This window comes from Hipposideros armiger, unplaced genomic scaffold (assembly GCF_001890085.2).
Source record: "Hipposideros armiger isolate ML-2016 unplaced genomic scaffold, ASM189008v1 scaffold_1685, whole genome shotgun sequence".
Classification (NCBI taxonomy): Eukaryota; Metazoa; Chordata; class Mammalia; order Chiroptera; family Hipposideridae; genus Hipposideros; species Hipposideros armiger.
Genome location: NW_017733035.1, coordinates 111,336 through 129,888, shown reverse-complemented (window position 1 = coordinate 129,888; position 18,553 = coordinate 111,336). Strand labels below are relative to the sequence as shown.

At 35.8% G+C, this 18,553-nt stretch overlaps 1 protein-coding gene across 1 annotated transcript in view; it reads left to right on the top strand.

The window, feature by feature from the left end:
• The first annotated feature begins 13,122 nt into the window (after window positions 1-13,122).
• Window positions 13,123-18,553, top strand: part of MYCT1 (MYC target 1) — a 16,864-nt gene continuing 11,433 nt past the window's right edge. The window contains 2 exon segments of the mRNA XM_019634463.1: window positions 13,123-13,221; window positions 13,223-13,319. Coding sequence (XP_019490008.1) covers window positions 13,123-13,221; window positions 13,223-13,319 — 196 coding nt within the window.

Below are 18,553 nucleotides of genomic sequence, written 5' to 3'. Positions count from 1 at the left end.
CTGCAGCTTCATGGTGCAGTTCATGGTGGCCAAGACATGAAAACAACCAAAGTGTCCTTTTATAGATGATTGGATGAAGAAGGTGTGGTACATAGATACACAATGGAATATTACTTAGCTATAAGAGAAGATGAAACACTGCCATTTGGAACAACATGGATGGATCTTGAGATTATCGTGCTAAGTGAAATAAGTCAGAAAAAGTCAAGAACCATATGACTTCACTCATATGTGGGCTATAAATCTGAAAGCAACCAACAAACAAGACAAACAAAGAAACGAAAACTCATAGATGGAGACAGCAGTTTAGTGGTTACCAGGGGTTAAGAGAGGAGGTGGGGGAGGTAGAAGAGGGTAAAGGGGGTCAAATAGTATATGATGATGGAAGAAGAACTGACTCTGGATGGTGAACACACAATGCAATATATAAATTATGTACTATAGAATTGTACACTTGAAACTTATGTAATTTTACTAGCTAATGTCACCCGAATAAATAAAATTGATATAAAAGACAAACACAACCACAAAACTTAACACTTTTTCTTTAATTAGGACTTAATTCACTTCAATGTGTAATGTAAAGGTTTACTTTAACACCACTAATTCACAGTTTACTTTTTTTTTGCTCCTTAGTATCACTTCTTGCTCTCTGTATGCTTTGTTCTCATGCATTTAGCATTTAAGACGCAAAGAGCCTGAGGTCATATCTGCTACACTGTCGAGTGCCACCCCTATGTCATACACATTTAATATGTGGGAGGTAAGCTGTCACTCACATACATTTTTAAAAAGACATTCTTCACAAAATATATTTGTTGAACAAAGTAAAACATAAAATGAAATTTGTTTGGAATAAAAACATAATTATGTAAAGATATAATATGGACCCACATCATACTTATCTACCTTGTTTTTAAAATACCACTTAGTATTTGAGTTTTTTATATTGTAAAAGAGAATCACCATTTCACCAAAAATAATCCTCTAAAGGTCCCGTTAATAATCAACATTTTCTTTTTATTAAAAAGAGATTATCATGATCTTTTGGGGAGTATATCGATGGCCTACATATGATACACCTAAAATTATTTTGATAAGGCCCAATTCAGTTTACAATAATAAACAAATCAGAGTTGTTTCAAGCAACAGTTTCTACTTTAGAGAGCATAACATGTTCTCAGTTACAAGATGAAAGTGTTTTGACACTGAGACCTTTGGATGGATGGGCATTTGTTATCTAGTGTAAACCGCACGATTAAAAAAAAAAAATCACTCCCAGTGGAATACAGATCCACTGATTACACACAGATTTTCAAGGACAATTCTCTTCTGCCTCCTCCCCTGAAATTCTTCTCTTAGGGTGTAGACCAAGTAAGAGGAAATGAGCCTTTAATAAAAATTAAAAACAACTACTCCAGAGCTACTAGCTTGCTGTTTGTTTTCAAAATTGTAATGACCTGTAAGATACAGGGGAAAAAGCTGATGGAAGAAAAAGTCAGAAGAAAACAAAAGGTATTTAGAGTATTATATTTCTCTTAATATAATAATACCATTTTAAAACTTTGACAGCATTTTACTTATAACCAAATGTACATTTGGTATAGAACACCATTGAGAATATTTTGTAACTGGACGATTTATTTGAGCTGGCTAGCCACGAGCTTCCATGCGTCATAAATTCCCTTGAGACAAGTAAACGGGGAAAGAAATGTTTTTTCCACCTATAGGAAAATAGAAACTATCTTTCTCCTTTATTGTTGAGGTACATTCTTCAAGGTAAAATTTATTTTAAATTTTTTATAATTATAAAATCATGTCACTGTTAAAAAAATAATGTTCAAGATTTAATATTCACCGAAAAAATATTTTCTATCATTTTTTTGTCTATTTCTATTTTTTGTTTCTATGAGTCAGTTAATTATTTACTTAAATATAATTTCTACTAAAACATATATCTAAACATTTAATACACCCACTTTAGTCCCTATTGAAGTCCACTACTAGTATTTCATTTTAACTTTATTTTATCTTCTCAGATTAATAGCCTGACATTTAAAAAAGTGGGAACTCATTATAAGAACTCATTAAAATTAGGAAATAATCTCCATAAAATTAGCTAAAATAATACCAAGATTAGCTCTTAGAGGTTTTCTAATCCAAGTCATTTTATTAGACATTAATAATAGGGTTTTGTATAGGTCAGGCACTAATGATAGTTACCATATACTGACCTCAGGATCTAAATGCTGTTCATTAAATCACTTCTCAGTTCTGTGGAATGAGTATTACTATTACATCAATTAACACATGGAGACGTTTAAGTTCAGAGACAGAAAGACAGAGGAAAGAGTGGAAGGAATGAAAGAAGTCAACAGGCAAATAGACAAGGGAGTAAAATGCCTTCAGCACATGGTAGGCAAGAGGAAATGCAGTTTCTAATCTATCAAACTAGAAATGATTTGAAAGATAAAATCGCAGTGTTCATGCTTTCCCATAGGAGTGTTATATTGTACAACGCTTTTGGCATTGGGCTGCTGATTACAGTGTAATGTAAGATCTTAAGGCTAACAGAGTTCAGGTACGCTGGCTTTAGGTTAAATGGTTGGCTCTCATTTTACAGGTTAAGAAAAAAGTTCATTGTCGTTAAATGACTTGGCCAACGTCACAAAGTGACCCCTTACCTGCCAGAATGCTTACAAGGAAGTCTAGACCAGGGCCTGGGTCCCGGGAAGAGGCCGTTATGGAGGGGAAAGCAGTGAGAATGCGTACCCACCTCGCTCTGTAGTCCTTTTCCATATTTCAAATACACGTATGAGAGATGGAATGAGCTTCCTGATTCTAATTTTAACAGCTTCTTTGATGTCATGGCAGATAAGACTAGAGAGAATTTGGGCAGGCGATCTTCTGACTGTGAGGTCTAGTGAGGAGTGAGACCACAAAATGCTTTATGGTCAGGTGAAACCTGAGTCAGGACAGAATGGGACCACAGGAGCCTCCCTGAGAAGCAAAGCCTAGAGCATATAGCACCTTAGTCACCCCTACACCCTCCCCCACTCCCACCTATAATCTTCAGTCCTCTCCATGTCTCCTGTGGATGAAAAAGGGGCTCTACAAAAAGTCACTTCTCAAGGCCACCTGACCATACATTCCTACTGGGCAGATGATGGTGAGAAGTCAAGTCCTGGGAACTTAACTTCTCTAGAAAAAGGTTGCTCTTTGCCTTAAGCAAGCCCTGTCTGTTGTTCTTGTGTATCTACCTTAGCATTCCTTTGAAATGCCAGAAGTAATACCCTCCCTCAAGGGAGCACAGAATCTTGTTAACTATCTTGTAATCCAATCCCTACCTCTCTTTCTTCTACCTTCATCTAATCTTCCTTAAATTCTCTCCTTCATTTCCAATGCAAAAAGAAACTTCAAAACTGTTATTTTCTGGGGCATTTGAGATCTTGCTTCCTGGAAATTGTCATCAGTTTTTGCTCAAATAAACTCATAAGAATTCTCTACCGGTTTGGACATTTCTTACACCAATACTCCTTAGATTTGTTTGTTAAAAGATAAATTGTGGCATATTATACATTTTAAGAGTATCTGAACAAAAATGGATTAAAGTTGGGCAGCATAAACGGGAGGTGGTTAGGAGTGCCCTGCCCCACCAAAGTGCTAGAGGGAAGACTTACAGAGAAGGGGTGAGGGCAAAGCAAGAGAAGTATTTGATTGGCTGCAGTTTATGCATTTGGCTTATTTGGAAAAGCCTAGTTGGTTGTTTGTGATTGATTGTCTTTAGGTTTAGATTTCTTAACCTTGAGGCATTTACAAGCTTAGCTTTTCATTGCTTACTGTAGGTTACTATGGCATTAAATCACCTCATTCTAGTGCTCTTCTTCTTTAATTGATTTGACAGATTCAAAACGACTATTATTGTTGTATTTATTATTGTTGTACTTTTATTAACCAACCTTGGAGAGCCTATCGCATATGGTAAAATTATCCATTCTCTTATTTAATTTTTACCATAACCGTACATGCCAGATATTAGAATCCCCGTTTTACAGATAAGCCCTTTGGCTGACTAGGAGTAGATGGGGAGAGAGCTGTTTCTCTGTGAAATCCTGTAAATGCTAGAATTTGCAAGCTTTGTTGTGGAACATGGAGTCCCAGACTAGGCGCTCTACCTTTGCCCAGAAAGTTCACAGAAACTTTTTAGAAAGGAAGTCACCTGTGGGGGGCAGGAAGGCTGGAGAGTGGTGATGGAGGAGTGGCCGTGGTGGTGGCCTGGGGAACGCCTGGTTATCTGGTGTCAGGTGCTCTTCTTAGGTTGGAGACTTAGGGCGGGAAATGGGCAGCTGACTGCCAAAGGTACTTGCTGATTTCCTTATTTTTATCCCTGTATCTCTCATCCTTTTGTTCACACTAGGCATTTTCATGTCCCAAGATTCTCTGAGGTTTGGCAAGGTGGAGACTCGTTTCCTAGAGTCCTCTTCCTGTGCCTTTCCCCCTATTTTGTTAATTACTGCTTCCGTAATTCATTTCAGTCTTTCAGGATGTTTTAAAATTTCTTTTCCTCAATCCAATTGTGTAGTCCTGTTTGTTGTGAGTACATACACTCCCCTCCTTTTGGTTTTAAGCTTTGCATTTTGGGATAAGCTTTGCATTTTGTAGATTCACAAGCAGTTGTAAGGAATAATGTAGCTGTTTGTGCCCTTCATTTAGATTCTTCTAGCGGGAGCTCTTGTAAAACTACAGCACAACATCACAGCCAGGACACTGACACTGATACAGTCCATTGATCTTATTTATATTTCCCCAGTTTTATGTGCATTTGTGTGTGTGTGTGTGTGTGTGTGTGTTTATTTCTTTGTCATTCTATCACATATGTAGGCTCATTTATCCACCACCACAATCAAGATACAGAACAGTTCCATCACCACAAAAACGCCTTCTTGAATAACCACACCTATTTCCATTCCACTCCCAACCTCCATTGCTAAGCCCTGGCAACTACTAAGCTATAGTCTGTCTATATACGAGTGATTTTTGTCATCTTAAGGTTGCTTTGTAATGGAATCAGATAGCATGTAACCTTTTGGGATTAGCTTTTTTCACTCAATATAGTTTCCTCAATATTTACCCTAGTTTTTGCATGTAGAAATGATTTGCTGTTTTATGGTTGTTGTTTTTTCCGGGATAGTACTCCATGCTGTGGAGAGTCTACAGTTTGTTTGGCTGTTTATCTGTTCAAGGACCTTTCAGTTGTTTTCAGTTTTGCTGCACACGGCAAAATGGATACGACTTAAAAACATAGTGTTATGTGTAAAAAGGTAAAATTAGAATACGGTCTAAAGCAAAATGCTTCTTATTAAAATCTATCCTCTCAAACACTGTATGTTTTATAAGGATCCATTCAAATAAATGACAGCTAGGTAACACACTAGAACGGTTGTTGCAGGGAGGGAAATAGGAGTGGTGAATGAGGATGAAAGGGAATAAATAAATAAAAGATTAAATAATGACAGAGGTGCAAAGGAACAAAAGTAAACTAGAAAGCTCAGAGTGATGATGAAGAGTATCATGAATGGATGAGTGGCCGACACAATCCTGAACCTAAGACCACCCCCCTCCAAAAAAACAGAAAAGCAGTAAAATGCAAGGGTATCCCTAGAATTATCAGCACAACCCACTCTTTTATTGGCTCTCACTCTGTGAACGGTATGTAATTACCTATAGAAACAAGTCATATAAACAATTGTTAGCATATGGATTCCATTTTATGGAAGTATGGAGTATACATAGTACACTGTAAATAAAAGTATTTTAAATAATTTTTTCATTCCTAAGTTTAATACATTTTCAAAGTTTGCTCTAATATTTCACTCAAAAGCTTTCCAATTGTGAATAAGGGTATAATCACTATACCTAAGAATTATCAACAAACATCATGCATTATTAAATATGCATGAAATATTTTGTTATATTATGATAATGCATAATAACAAATTACTAGTATTATTTTTAAATAAAAATAGAATTTTATTACATTAATTGATGTCTAATGATTAAAACAGTTCATTAGTAAGTCATGCATCATATCAACTATTGAGTATGCTAGGTAAGTATAATACTCATAATTATTTAATAACTATTTTATGCCTAGAGAGATGGTATAAGATTTTAAAGTTATGAGGGAGGTACCCACCATGCATCATGATCTAAGGAGAAAAACTCAATATTAGGAGGAATTCAAAGAATATTCAATTAGATAATTTTACACTTGACTAAAATTGCAATAAAATTTAGAAAAAGGATGAGAAACAGTTTTATGAGAAATAAAGCTGAAGTTGAGTCAGGAAAAAAAAAACATGTAGAAAAGTTTTCTTTCTATAGGAAAATCATTTGCATTACAGGTGGAACTGAAATATATATTTTAAGAGAAATGTATAAAACAGAAAAAGATATATGGGAATATTGTATTCATTTGTAGGAATGTAAAAACTGTAAAATGAGATTTGCAAATCTATGACCATCAGCAATATAAAGGGCTTTTAAAATTATGACTAGATCCAGAAGATAAAAATGAAATAAAAACCAGTGAACTGTGGCTATATTTCTATAAAATGGATCTTTAAAGACAACTTTATGTGTCTAAGTATGTATATATATATATTCTTGTATACATTCTTGCACATTTACTCTTCCATAAGAATTTTAAAATCAGCTGATCAAGTCCAATAAATAAATGTTGTTAATAAGATCTTTTAAAATAGATATTGTACACCAATATTCAATATACCAAGAATATATTGGAAGAAACTGATATATTTATATTACCGTATTCCCCAAGTATAAGACACACCCTTTTTTGAAAAATTTGGGGTCTAAAAACAGGGTGCGTCTTATACAGTGGTTGTATGAGTGCAAAAACAAGCGCAAAAAAGTGGGAAATACAAGTAAAAAAAAATCTACAACCACTGTATAATATGCACCCGGTTTTTAGAACCCAAGTTTTTCAAAAAAGGGTGCGTCTTATACATGGGGAAATATGGGTATTTGGTCTTTCTATTCTAAGAGCATGGTGTTTCTTTCCCTATATTTGTTTTCTTTTATAAACTAATTCAATTTTACAATTTCCTTAATAGATATTGTACAATTCTTATTACACATATATTTAAGAATTTTATAGTTTTTTTTTTCATTAAGATGACTATATTCTATTACATTTTCTATTGGTTTTTGATATATAAGAAAACTGCTGCTTAGTTCATTGGTGTTTTGTTCAGTAAACTTAACCAAACACTCTTCTTGCTCCTCATAGTTTAGCAGTTTAATCTCTGGGCTAACTGCCACTGAAAAATCATGGTCCCTTCCCTGCCTGGTTTCCAGACTTGAGCTGGTCTTTGACCCAGAATCTATGAAATAAAGCAGAGTCCAGTTTTGCTTTATTGAAACAGGCAAACTGTAATGCTGTGGCAGGTGGATATATTATAGCAGCAATTTCCTCAATCCTCCCACAGAGACCTGTGGCTTCCAAGGTCAGGAAAGAATGATTGCATCTTGCACCTGACTTATGGCATTCCTTTATACACCACAATGCCTTTGGAAATATAAAAGTAAACTATAATTGTTTGCTAGTGGAGTGATTGCCTATATACAAAATTCACAAGAATCTGTTGACAAATTAATAGAAATAATAAGGCCCTTACAAAAGTTTATGAGACATCAAATCAATACACAAACTCAATTAAATTTCTATGCCAGTTTGTGGCTTGTAGGTTTATTTTCTTCCTGAAGTTTTTTGACGGACATCAGTTCTTTATTCTAATATATTCAGCTTCATCTTTTCTTTTAGGTTTGTGTTTTTGGGTGTGTTTTGTTTAACATGTCTTTCCCTACTTCGTTTTCTTAAAGTATCTATTTGGAGATATTATTTTGTATGGTGCATGTTAGGAACCCATTTTTCCCATGTGGATAGTCAGTTGAACAACAGCATGGTTTTTTGAGCAGACCATCTTTCTCTATAGATTGGCCTTAAATCCATTGCTGGATTCTCTATTTTGCATCATTGGTCTGCTCATTTACCCTGGAATCAAAGCTATGCTGCCCTGAACACTACAGCATTCTAATAAGTCACAACATCTATCAGTCCCCTAACCTAGTATTTTTTTTTTCTTAAGTGTGTTGGCTTTTTTGGCCCTTTGATCTTCCATATATATATTTTAGAATTAACTTGCCAAATTTCTTTAAAAATACTGTTAGGATACTTTTATGAATTAAAAAAATGTATGTTGAAGAGAGTTGATATCTTTTCAGTACTGAAGGTCCCCACTCATGAACATATTATTTACTATATCACTACATTTTAAAAGTTTTCTTTCATGTCCTTCAATAAAATTATTTTCCACCTAAATCTTGTACATTTTTTGGTTATATATTTTTATTTGCTATATTTTGTTGCCAGTAATGACTTCTTTCCTTCGTACGTGTCCTGTTGTTTGTGACAATGTAGACGATCACACAATCTACAAATTATAGTTTCATTTTTATCTTTCCAGTCCTTTTACATTGTATTTTTACATTTATTTATTTTTCTCATGTACTAGCAAGGCTGTGCAGTTCAATGTTGAATATAAATGGTGAGAGTGATCAAATATTTTGTTGTTTCAAAGAACATTTTAAAGAAATTATCAAGGGAATGAAATGTTCTAATATTTCTTTAATGACTATTATATTTGCTGAATTTGTTTTTAATTCATACTATATTTCAGGTTAAGGAACTTTCATTCTTTTCTTCTGTTTGTACTTAATCATCAATATCTTTATCTTCTTACTGAACAATTAAGGCACCTTGAATACTTTAGCTTATTTTGTACTTTTAACTTATAAGCTGTATTTTCCTATGGGATTTAGTTTTGTCTTGATTTTTTTTTATTGCAACAATTTAGGACTTATTATTTTTACAATATAAACATTTGGATGGACCATTTTTTACATAGCGTTTTCTCTCTAGAATAATTTTCCTTCCTTCTGACCTTAATTCTTTAGTAATTAGCATAGGCTAATAAAATCACTCAATTTTTATTTTCCTGAAAATGTTTGTATTTCAATTTTGTCTTTGAAATATAGGATCACTGTGTACTCAGCTGCCTATAGGTAGACAGTTTATTTTTTTCTCTCAGAACTTTGAAGATAACTATTCCACTGTCTTCTGGTTTCTGTTGCTACCATCACAGCTCAGCTTTTAGAGGAACTGAGTTCCTCTGGAAATAATCTGTTTCCTTGGGGGAGAAGCCTGGTCACAGTGTGGTCTAACTAATTTCTCTGCTCCGGGTCTCCTCAGACTGAAATCAAGATGTCAGCAGATGTACATCCTTTACTGGAGGTTCTGGGGAGAATCTGCGCCAAGCTGGATCAGGTTGTTGGCTGAATTCAGTTCCTGGTGGTTGTAGGACTGAGCTCCCCACTTCCTTGCTTGCTGTCCGCTGAGGACCACCCTTGGCCCCTTGCACAGGGCACCTACATCTCAGAACCAATGAAAGCGTGCTAAATCCTTCTTAGGCTGGGTTCTCTCGGACCTCCTCTTGGCTGCTTCTCTCTCGCTTCTCTTCTACCCTGTCAGGTCTAGGGCTGTGCCTCTCACTGCTCATCTCCCAGTAATCTCCCTCGAGTCTGACCATCACGTACTGTAGCCTCACTCACACATTCAAATACTTCTTTACTTAGGAAAAAAATACAACCCCCCTTCCCTGGAAATTATTGTTATCTGCACTGCAATTTGTAAAATCTTAAATCCTAGCAACAAGATTTTTACACACATAACCTGACTTCTATTTTTAATCTTTCTTTGTTTTGTCATCCTTCTACCAAAGGGAATGAATTTAGGGAGAAACGAAAAAGACCAACTCTCACACCATGTAAAAAAAAAGAAAAAAGACATATGTTAAAATGTTTACTTTTAGCTTATCCTCCAAGTCATTTTTTAAAAACTGGGTTGTTATCTTTTTTTTTTTCAAATATATGTAAAATTGTATTTTTGGTGGGTAATTCTTATATATTCTGAGAGTACTCTCAGTTTAAGTAAATTGCATGGATCTATTTAATATGAAGAAGAAAAAAATACCCTTGATAGTTTTAAAGATAAAGTTAAAAAAAAGTTTAAAGTCAAATGCCTATCTTCTCTTAAGTGTGACAATTTTCTTCTGCATTCTGTGACTCTATGAAGTTATAACCCAAACTTTAAAAATATTGAATGCCTATTAATACAGGCTTTTAACTTTTGTTTTTAAATGGTAAGTAATATGTTTTATTAACCTGACTTGGAATGTTTTACATACAGTAATACCTTGGTTTGCGAGCATAATTCATTCCAGAAACCAACAACTCATATTGCAAGCCATCGCTCGTTTACCAAGTTAAAATGCATTAGAAATGTTTGCTTGTCTTGTGGAACACTCACAAACCAAGTTACTCGCAATCCAAGGTTTTACTGTTCTTTCATCTTCAGATCCCTTGGCATTATTTTATTCCTTATTGAACAAATATTTATGAAGAGCTTGTTGTGTTATTAGTAACATTAACAAATGTTATTAAGAACACTAGATGGATAAAGTTCCTCTCCTCATGGAACTTAACTTTTCATGGAAGAGACCAACCCCCCCAGTACCCCCCCTCCAAAAAAACCGCAAAAATATGTATAGCATAATGTCAGGGAGTGATAAGTGCTCTGAAGAAATTGATGATGCAGGGTCAGAAAGAGAGAGTGGTTCAGGTGGGAACACTTTAGACAGGATAACTATGGAATGTCTGGAGATGAGGTAAAGACCTGGATGAAAGGAGGGAGGGAGTCCTGTGACTACCTGAGGAAAGAACAAATCTCTAAACACATTTCATGACTGCTGGAGAATTCACATCTAAAGATCCAACTTGTGGAATAATGAACAGTAGAAAAGCAGACCTCACATTTTTGTAAAGATAAAAATTGACTTCCTGTTTTGGCATTATAAGTCATGAGACTCGAAAATCACATAGACATAAACTCATTTACATGGATCTCTGCCAAAGAACAGTGCGAATCCTTACCAAGCAAATTACATACACAGATAAGAACTAATGCTATCAACAGACTGTTAAGCAGAAAAGAAAAATATTCCTGGGACATAAATTGATAGGAAACAATTTTTCTTCAGGGTTTTGACTGGGTTCTGACCATCTGCAAAAGTGAAAATGTGTGGGGAGAAAATCTAGATGATTAAATATGAAACAATGAAAGGAAGTCTCAGCCTTTATCCCAGCCCTGGGATGGAAAGAGCTGTGTTTCTGCACAGAAGGCAGTTTTGACAAAGCCAGGCTCATCTATTCTACTCATTTAGCTTGTTGTTTTAGGGCAAATGCAATCTATATAATTTTTTAAGTAAAATGTATCCCTTTCTGAAAGTAGTATCTATTGAATAAGGTAGCCTATAATACAACCAAATCTGTATTTTAAAATACCTAAAGTAATTGAAGAATCCTACTCCATGTTTCTAGAAGAATTTAGAAGTATTTCAATACACTTCCATCCAGATTATATATTTTTTTTCAGAAATAAGATGACTTTTTAATTTTCTACTTTTATAAATTTTGTCCAGAAATATTGAAAACTAAAGGTAATTATTAAACTGTGAACCCCTCCCCCTTTTTTTGGCATTCCTTAAGCAATAATATGAGTATTTTATTTACTTGATTATATGGAAAAAAACCTTAGCAATAATATTATGGAGATAAGTCTTCATACTTGCTCAATGAAGTCTCTATATTTTCTGTACCATCCTTGAGGTTGCCTATATTTTAATTTCCAATACACTACAGCTAATGTAAATCTAGCAATGTTAAGAAAATGAGCAGAAACAACCTAGTTTTTAGAGAATTAGGACTGCAAAAATTAATATTGTAAAAAATTCACGTTACTTTTTTCAGATTTTCTTCCAGCTACTCAGGAATATGTTACTTGACAAAGATGATTACTGCTTCACACTAAATTAAATTCTAATGACAGTTAGGGTGAATGCAAGTTATACAAGAGTTAATGCTAGAGTTAGTCAAAGACTGAGGAAACCAGATTTCTGAATACAGTTTAGTGCAGTTATTAAGGGTGCTTTGGCATAGTTACTCCTACTTCCAATAACTTCCCGATGCTCAGAGGATCAAGTCTAACCTAATACATCTTGCAGAAAAAAAAACAAAAAAACCTTGCAATTTTAACTAACCTACATCCCCTGAACAGTCTCATATAATTCTTGCCTACAGCCACGCTTTCCATACGCTATCGTCATAGCCGGAATGTCCTCAGAGGGAATTATGATAATTCCTGTCCTTTGTTCTGTTGCCCTTTCTACCTTATTCCCCCTCTCTATTCTTAGTAAAATTGTGGTCATGCTTCCATGCACAGTACCAAAGCCATCACTTCTCTCAGACCTGTCCATGAAGAAACAGTTCCTGTGATCATTGTCCTCTTTGTTGTAGCATTTAAAATACTGTAGACTCGAAAGTTTGCCTTTATGCTTCTCCTAGTTGATTATAAATAGGTTCCTTCACTGTCAAACCTCTAGTTTTCATGTTTAAATACCATTTTTAGTTAAAAAACTAAATATAAATTACATTTGGGGGAAATATTTATACAATGAAGGAAATAACATTTCTAAATTAATATACCAAAGAGCAGGAGCCATGTTAAGAATTTTAAGTAACTGAGATTTAGAAAGAATAGGTATTAAAATTAATTGTACTTGAACAGAATACGGATTTCTGAAGAGTTTTTCCCTTCCATAACTTGCTATAGAAATATAATTTTCAAACATTGGAAAGCAGTCGATTGCTCCATCCCACATAAATGTAACCCCAAGTGGTGTAGCTGAGCGTTTGGAATGTTTCTATATGTCAGTAGGAGATGGGTAAGGGACAAGAGAAAAAAACCTCTCATCCCAAAAGCAGTTTGGAGGTGGTCAAAAGGAGTGTGTTTGTAATTTAGCTGAGGAAATGACGAGAAGGAAATTGTTCTGTGTCTCAGGAACCATGTGGAATTCTAAGATAAGAAAAACAGTTGCTAATTTGAGTATAAAAGCAGGAAACATGATACACTTGTTTCCTTTTATGCAAACACAAGTATATGAGGGGTTGTGTGAAAATTATTATTCTCCTGAACCACAAAGACATAGAAACAAAGTGCTTCTTTTGGATATACTGGCTTTTCTTTCTTTCTTTTTTTCTTCTCTCTCTTCTATTTCTTGTGGATATTATGGCTACTAACACAACGAGTTCAGGGAGCCTATGGCCAGAAAACTTTTGGGGTAAGATATTTTCTTTAACTGTTTTTAATTTAAAATGAGGATGCAAAGACATGCACTGCATTACTTATTAAAACACTGGATATCTTTGAGATGTTTTGTTTCCTGTAAACTGGTTATGTTTTCATAGATTGATTATAACAAATATATTCACATAAAATATCTTTAAAGTGGGCTATGAAGACATTCAAGGAGAATCTGGGCAACAACTACAGATTTTGGCTGGTGTTACAAAATATAATGGGAAAATAATATGAATAACAATGGGTAAGCAATAAGGTGAAAGTAATTGCTGTTTGCAATATGTTAATGTGGATTTTGTTGGAAAATTAAGTTTTGTTTGTTTTAAAGTTATAGATTATGTATTTTATTTAATGAAACCAAGAATTTCTATAGAGGTTATTTTAACTTACATTGTCAATGTTATACTCTTTAATTTCCAAAGCGAATCTAAATGACAAATCTATACTTAAGGAGTGTGGTAACATAGATGAAATAAGGAGTCATATCATGAAATTAGAGGAAAAAACTGTAATAGAGAAAGTCGAGTAGAGATAAGGTCACATATAACATTACAAAGGAAGCCTGTGACAGGGGAAAAAGGAACAACACAAAAGGACCTTTTGACTGAGTTCAGACACAGTTACTAGTCAAGCATTGGCACCAGGATGGAGGTCAAAATGACCAGTGGTTCGAGGCTGGAGGTACAGGGAAGAAGGACTAAGCTGTAAAATTGGCATGTACTCTCTCTTGGGTTCAGGGAAATTTTAAAAATAAAAGGGACAATTTGAGTTACATTCATTAAAACAAAACAAAACAGAAAAACTTCAAAATAGAAAATGGAGCTTTTGAAGAGGTCAGTATTCCTATTTATTAGTCCAGAGGAAGTTTTTCATCCTTTTAGACAACTATTTCAGACTTTCTGTTGTGATCCAAGGGGACATTTGGGAACTGTGAGGTGAACACTGAGCAGCCATGGCTGTCTGTTCTAACAGCCTCACCTAGCTGTCCACCATTGCAGAAATTTGCTTGAAAAGAATTAAGTCTTTTTTACTATCAACCATTTATGTTTGCTTCAAGTTTGAAAAGGAGAGATATCAGTGAACATCCTAATCTAATTATATAACTAAATTAAGAAGAAGGAAATCAATTCTGCTTGCATATCTAGAAGAGTGGCTTGGTGGTAATAAGTTAATCTAGGTTTATACCAACAGACAGTAAGCCTTGACTGGTAGATGTCTAATTATACATATTGGTTACAATACTTCCTGGTGTCCTCATTTACAGAGAAAGGGAATGGACTAAACAAGTGCTCAGAAACAGCTAGAGTGTGTTTACCCTAAACTCATCATTACAAAAATGGGTAGCTGCATAAATGTATTCAAAAGTAAAGTGACTCTAATGCACAAATTGATCTAGAAAAGCCAACTCTATTTTTTCAGACCATTAAAAGCTACATTTCAAGTTCACTTAAGGAAAAGAAAGCATTCTCCACTAAAACAGGGATGATACTCATGAAATAAACTTGAACCAGTAAGAGCAAATGTTTAATTGTAGTCTAGTTATCAATCCTATAAATGATAGGTTTATTTTTAATACAGAAATCTGTTCTTGAAAGGAATTCAAAGTTATCATTCCAAAGCTAGTTCCTAGTGTTTCTTTGTCTTAATATGTGAATACAGTGGAAAATAGATAAAAATAATGAAAACTAGGAAGGGGAGTGTTATATTGATAAGCATTAACAAAACCAGTGCAAATGTGCTGAGCAAATGTAATATTTGATGATTTGGGGAAAATATATTTCTTCTGAAGTGAAAAATATCAAGTGTAAAATCCAAAAATGTAAATATTAATATATAAAAATTTTCTAAAATATAAATGTCCATCTTTTTATTTTTATTTCTTATTTTTATCTAAATTAATATCTATTCTGATCACTGACTCTACAAACATATTATTTTGAAAATCTTGTGTAGTGCAATGTATTGTCTATTGCTTCCAAAATCAATTGTCTGCTTGGCACTTTGAATTCAGAGAATTAAAGACTAGCTAGAAAAACAAAGCTTATACATTGAATCATATTATTTCCCCAGACTTAACACACTTAAGCTGCATAAAATGTTGTTTTCCAAATATAATTCTCCTGGTTTACTTTCCTGAGTGCTAAAAATTAAGGTAGTGATAGCAGGCTATTACCAATGAGGACAGCTTGCATTTTCCTAATCATCACCCATGAAAATGTACTAAATGTTGTGCCAGCATTAACGTAATTAGTGTCCGGGTGGGCAGCCAAGTCAGCCTGAGAGTGACAACAACACGGCTGAAGACCTCCTTGCATCCTTTGCTGTGTTTAACGCATTTCCCTTCACTGTAAACATTCCCCTTGAAAGCAGCAGGAACCACAACCTTTGGGTTTGCTGCACCCTGCTGTGATGAAATAGTAGAGAAGTATCACTAAATGTGGTTATCCTTTTGGTCCTTAGAGTCCTAAAGAAGACACAGGTGTGGCTATACTTCCTGCCTTACCACGTGGGTTCTCTCTTTTGGTTAGCTTTGTTTGTGTGTGTTTGGCTAGCATTATTGGTTCAGCAACTTGCATATTCGTCTCGATTAATCCTCTCCAAACTACAATATCTGTCCTCAAGAAGATTACCGCTTGGAGGAGGAGATTATGTATCCAAACATATGCAAATGAATGCCTGTATTGTTATGGAATAACACAAGATAATAATATATGGTAAAATGGCAATGATTGAAAAAACTATGGCAGATATGGTCCCTAAATCCTTCTTAGAAAAAAACAAAACCAAAAAGGAGGCTTTAATCTGTTCCTAGAAGGTCAGATCAGATTCAAATTGGGAGATGATTCTAGGAAGGACATTTTAGTCATTTATTTTTCCTTCATTCACTCATTAACTCATTCATTCCTGTATTTATCTATCCAGTTTATTAGTCAGAAGCACTGACTGGCCACCCATTATACACTGTGTTAGGTGTCAGGATATAAATAAGGCAAAGCTGGAGCATTTCAGGGCGTTCAAGAGAAATGTGATCAGCAAATCTGCACAAGTAAATACACATAAGCCATATTTGTAGAGAAGAGAATGGCTTGAGGCAGGTTTGTGTATAGTTTTGATTGGCAGTGTAAAAGTTTGACCTAGATTAACTCAATAATTCTCGATTTCATGAATTCAGGTCTCCCCACTTTCCTCTCCCCTCAGACTTTTCCTCTAAGGTTGGAAAGGAACTGGAGTGGGGGTGCGGTCATACACGATCAGGGTATTAGAAGGAGAGGGCCTTCGGTTCTTGATCGGGTCCTGGCCTCTGCTGACGCATACTAATGTTTCTCATCGCTTTGGGGGCATGGCCCCCTTTTCCTCCTTGCCTTCACTGCTGAAGGCTCGTAACCATAATATCCGGCTGTCCGGTCTATGCAGATTTTGCTAACGGCATGGTATTTGCTTTCTTTAAGGCCCCTCCTGTCTACTGGCTCTTGAACAGGTGCTTTCCGCCCTGCCTCAGGAAGCACTGAACGCTCTCCCATAACCTGGAGCTGAAGGAGCTTCCTGAAGTTGAGCTGTGTCAGGCTCCTTAGCCCTGGGTGTGCTAACATTCACCCCCGCCTCCACTCCTGCGCTGATCTTCAGGCACCAGGGTTTCTCAGGGGGATTGCCATCTTCCTCCCCGAGACCCACGGAAGCGGCCAAGAAATCCCGGTTTCTCTGCGGTGCCCAGCATTGATCTGTAGCGCATCACAGGCAGGGATGGAATGATGGTTTCTTCTCCGAAACCTTCACTGGTCGCACACTTCTAGCTCTTCTCCTTGTTCCTCTGAAACTCTGTCGAGTTATGGACTGTTCCCCACGCCCCATTCACATGTCGAAGCTCTAACCTGCAATGTGACTACATATTGAGATTGGGCCTTTGGGAAGTAATTAGGGTCACATTAGGTCATGAGGGTGGGTTTAGTGGAAGAGGGACAGGGGGTTGCCCTCTCTCCCTCCCCATGCATGCACAGAGGAAAGGCCGTGTGAGGACATCGAGAGAAGCCAGAAGGTGGGCCCTCCCCAGAACCTGACCACGCTGACACCTTGGTCTTGAACTTTCTAGACTCTAGAACTGTGAGAAATGCACATTTCTTGTGTAAGCCACCCAGTCTATGGCATTTTGTGATAGCAGCCTGCGTTGAATAAGACATGACTTATAGGCAGCAGTTTATTTTTCCCAATACTCTTCTTCAGGTAAAAAAGATACTTTGTTGAGTCCTTTAGGCTTCTAGCGTTTGGAAACTACAACAAACAGAACAAATAAAACACTCTTGTCTCTTTCAAAATGTCTCCTGATTATAGTAAATAATCGGCTTTCAACATTACCATCTATTCTATAGATTTAATAATCCAGTTAGTAATTCTAAACATTGACTTTTTCTAACAACGCTAATCATCTTGAAAGTAATTGTGAATTGATCTGTTGGAGAGGCAGGTGTTGTCAAGGAGAGAAGCCCTTGGTGAAGGGTTGACAACCTGATGCCTCCGCCTGTAGAATAATATGGCTCTTAGGGATCTACCCGAGCAGATGGGGGTAGGGTGTTCCCAGAGGAGCCAGGAGGCAGCGAACTTATGGGCTGGACGTACACCACAGTGATGTTCTCTGTATTACCTCTTCCCGAACAGCAAGCAAATGCTATTTCAAATGCGTATCTCCAACTTGTGTTTTGAAAACCCTTGGACATTTGGACATCTATGCATGATGGCATAGTAACAGCCTACTAATTAGTTCAGTTAACTGGGAAGTTGGAAAAGCAAGTGTCTGCAAAGGCTTGCCTTGAAAACTGCTGCCTCTGAATTACGTAGAATCCTGAAATTTCACCTCTCACTGGGCTCCATGCTCAGAGATTATGATTCAGTAGGTGTTAGAGGAAGCCTAGAAAGCTGTACCGTTTAATAGGTCCCTGATCTTAAACTTCTGCATCTACGTTCATGAGACAAGTTTTGCCTGAATAGCCTTGTCTTGAGACAGCCTGTCAGGTTTTGATGTTAATATCATGCAGGTCTCCTAAAACAGGTTGGGAAGGGTTTCCTGGTTTTCTATTATCTAGAAAAGTTTGTGTAAGATTGGCATTGTTGTATAAGTGTTTGAAAAAAATTCAGCAGTGTAATTATCAGCAGTATTTTTAATAGGAGGGTTTCAAATGACAGTGAATTTCTTTAACAATAGTGGACTACTCAAATATTCTA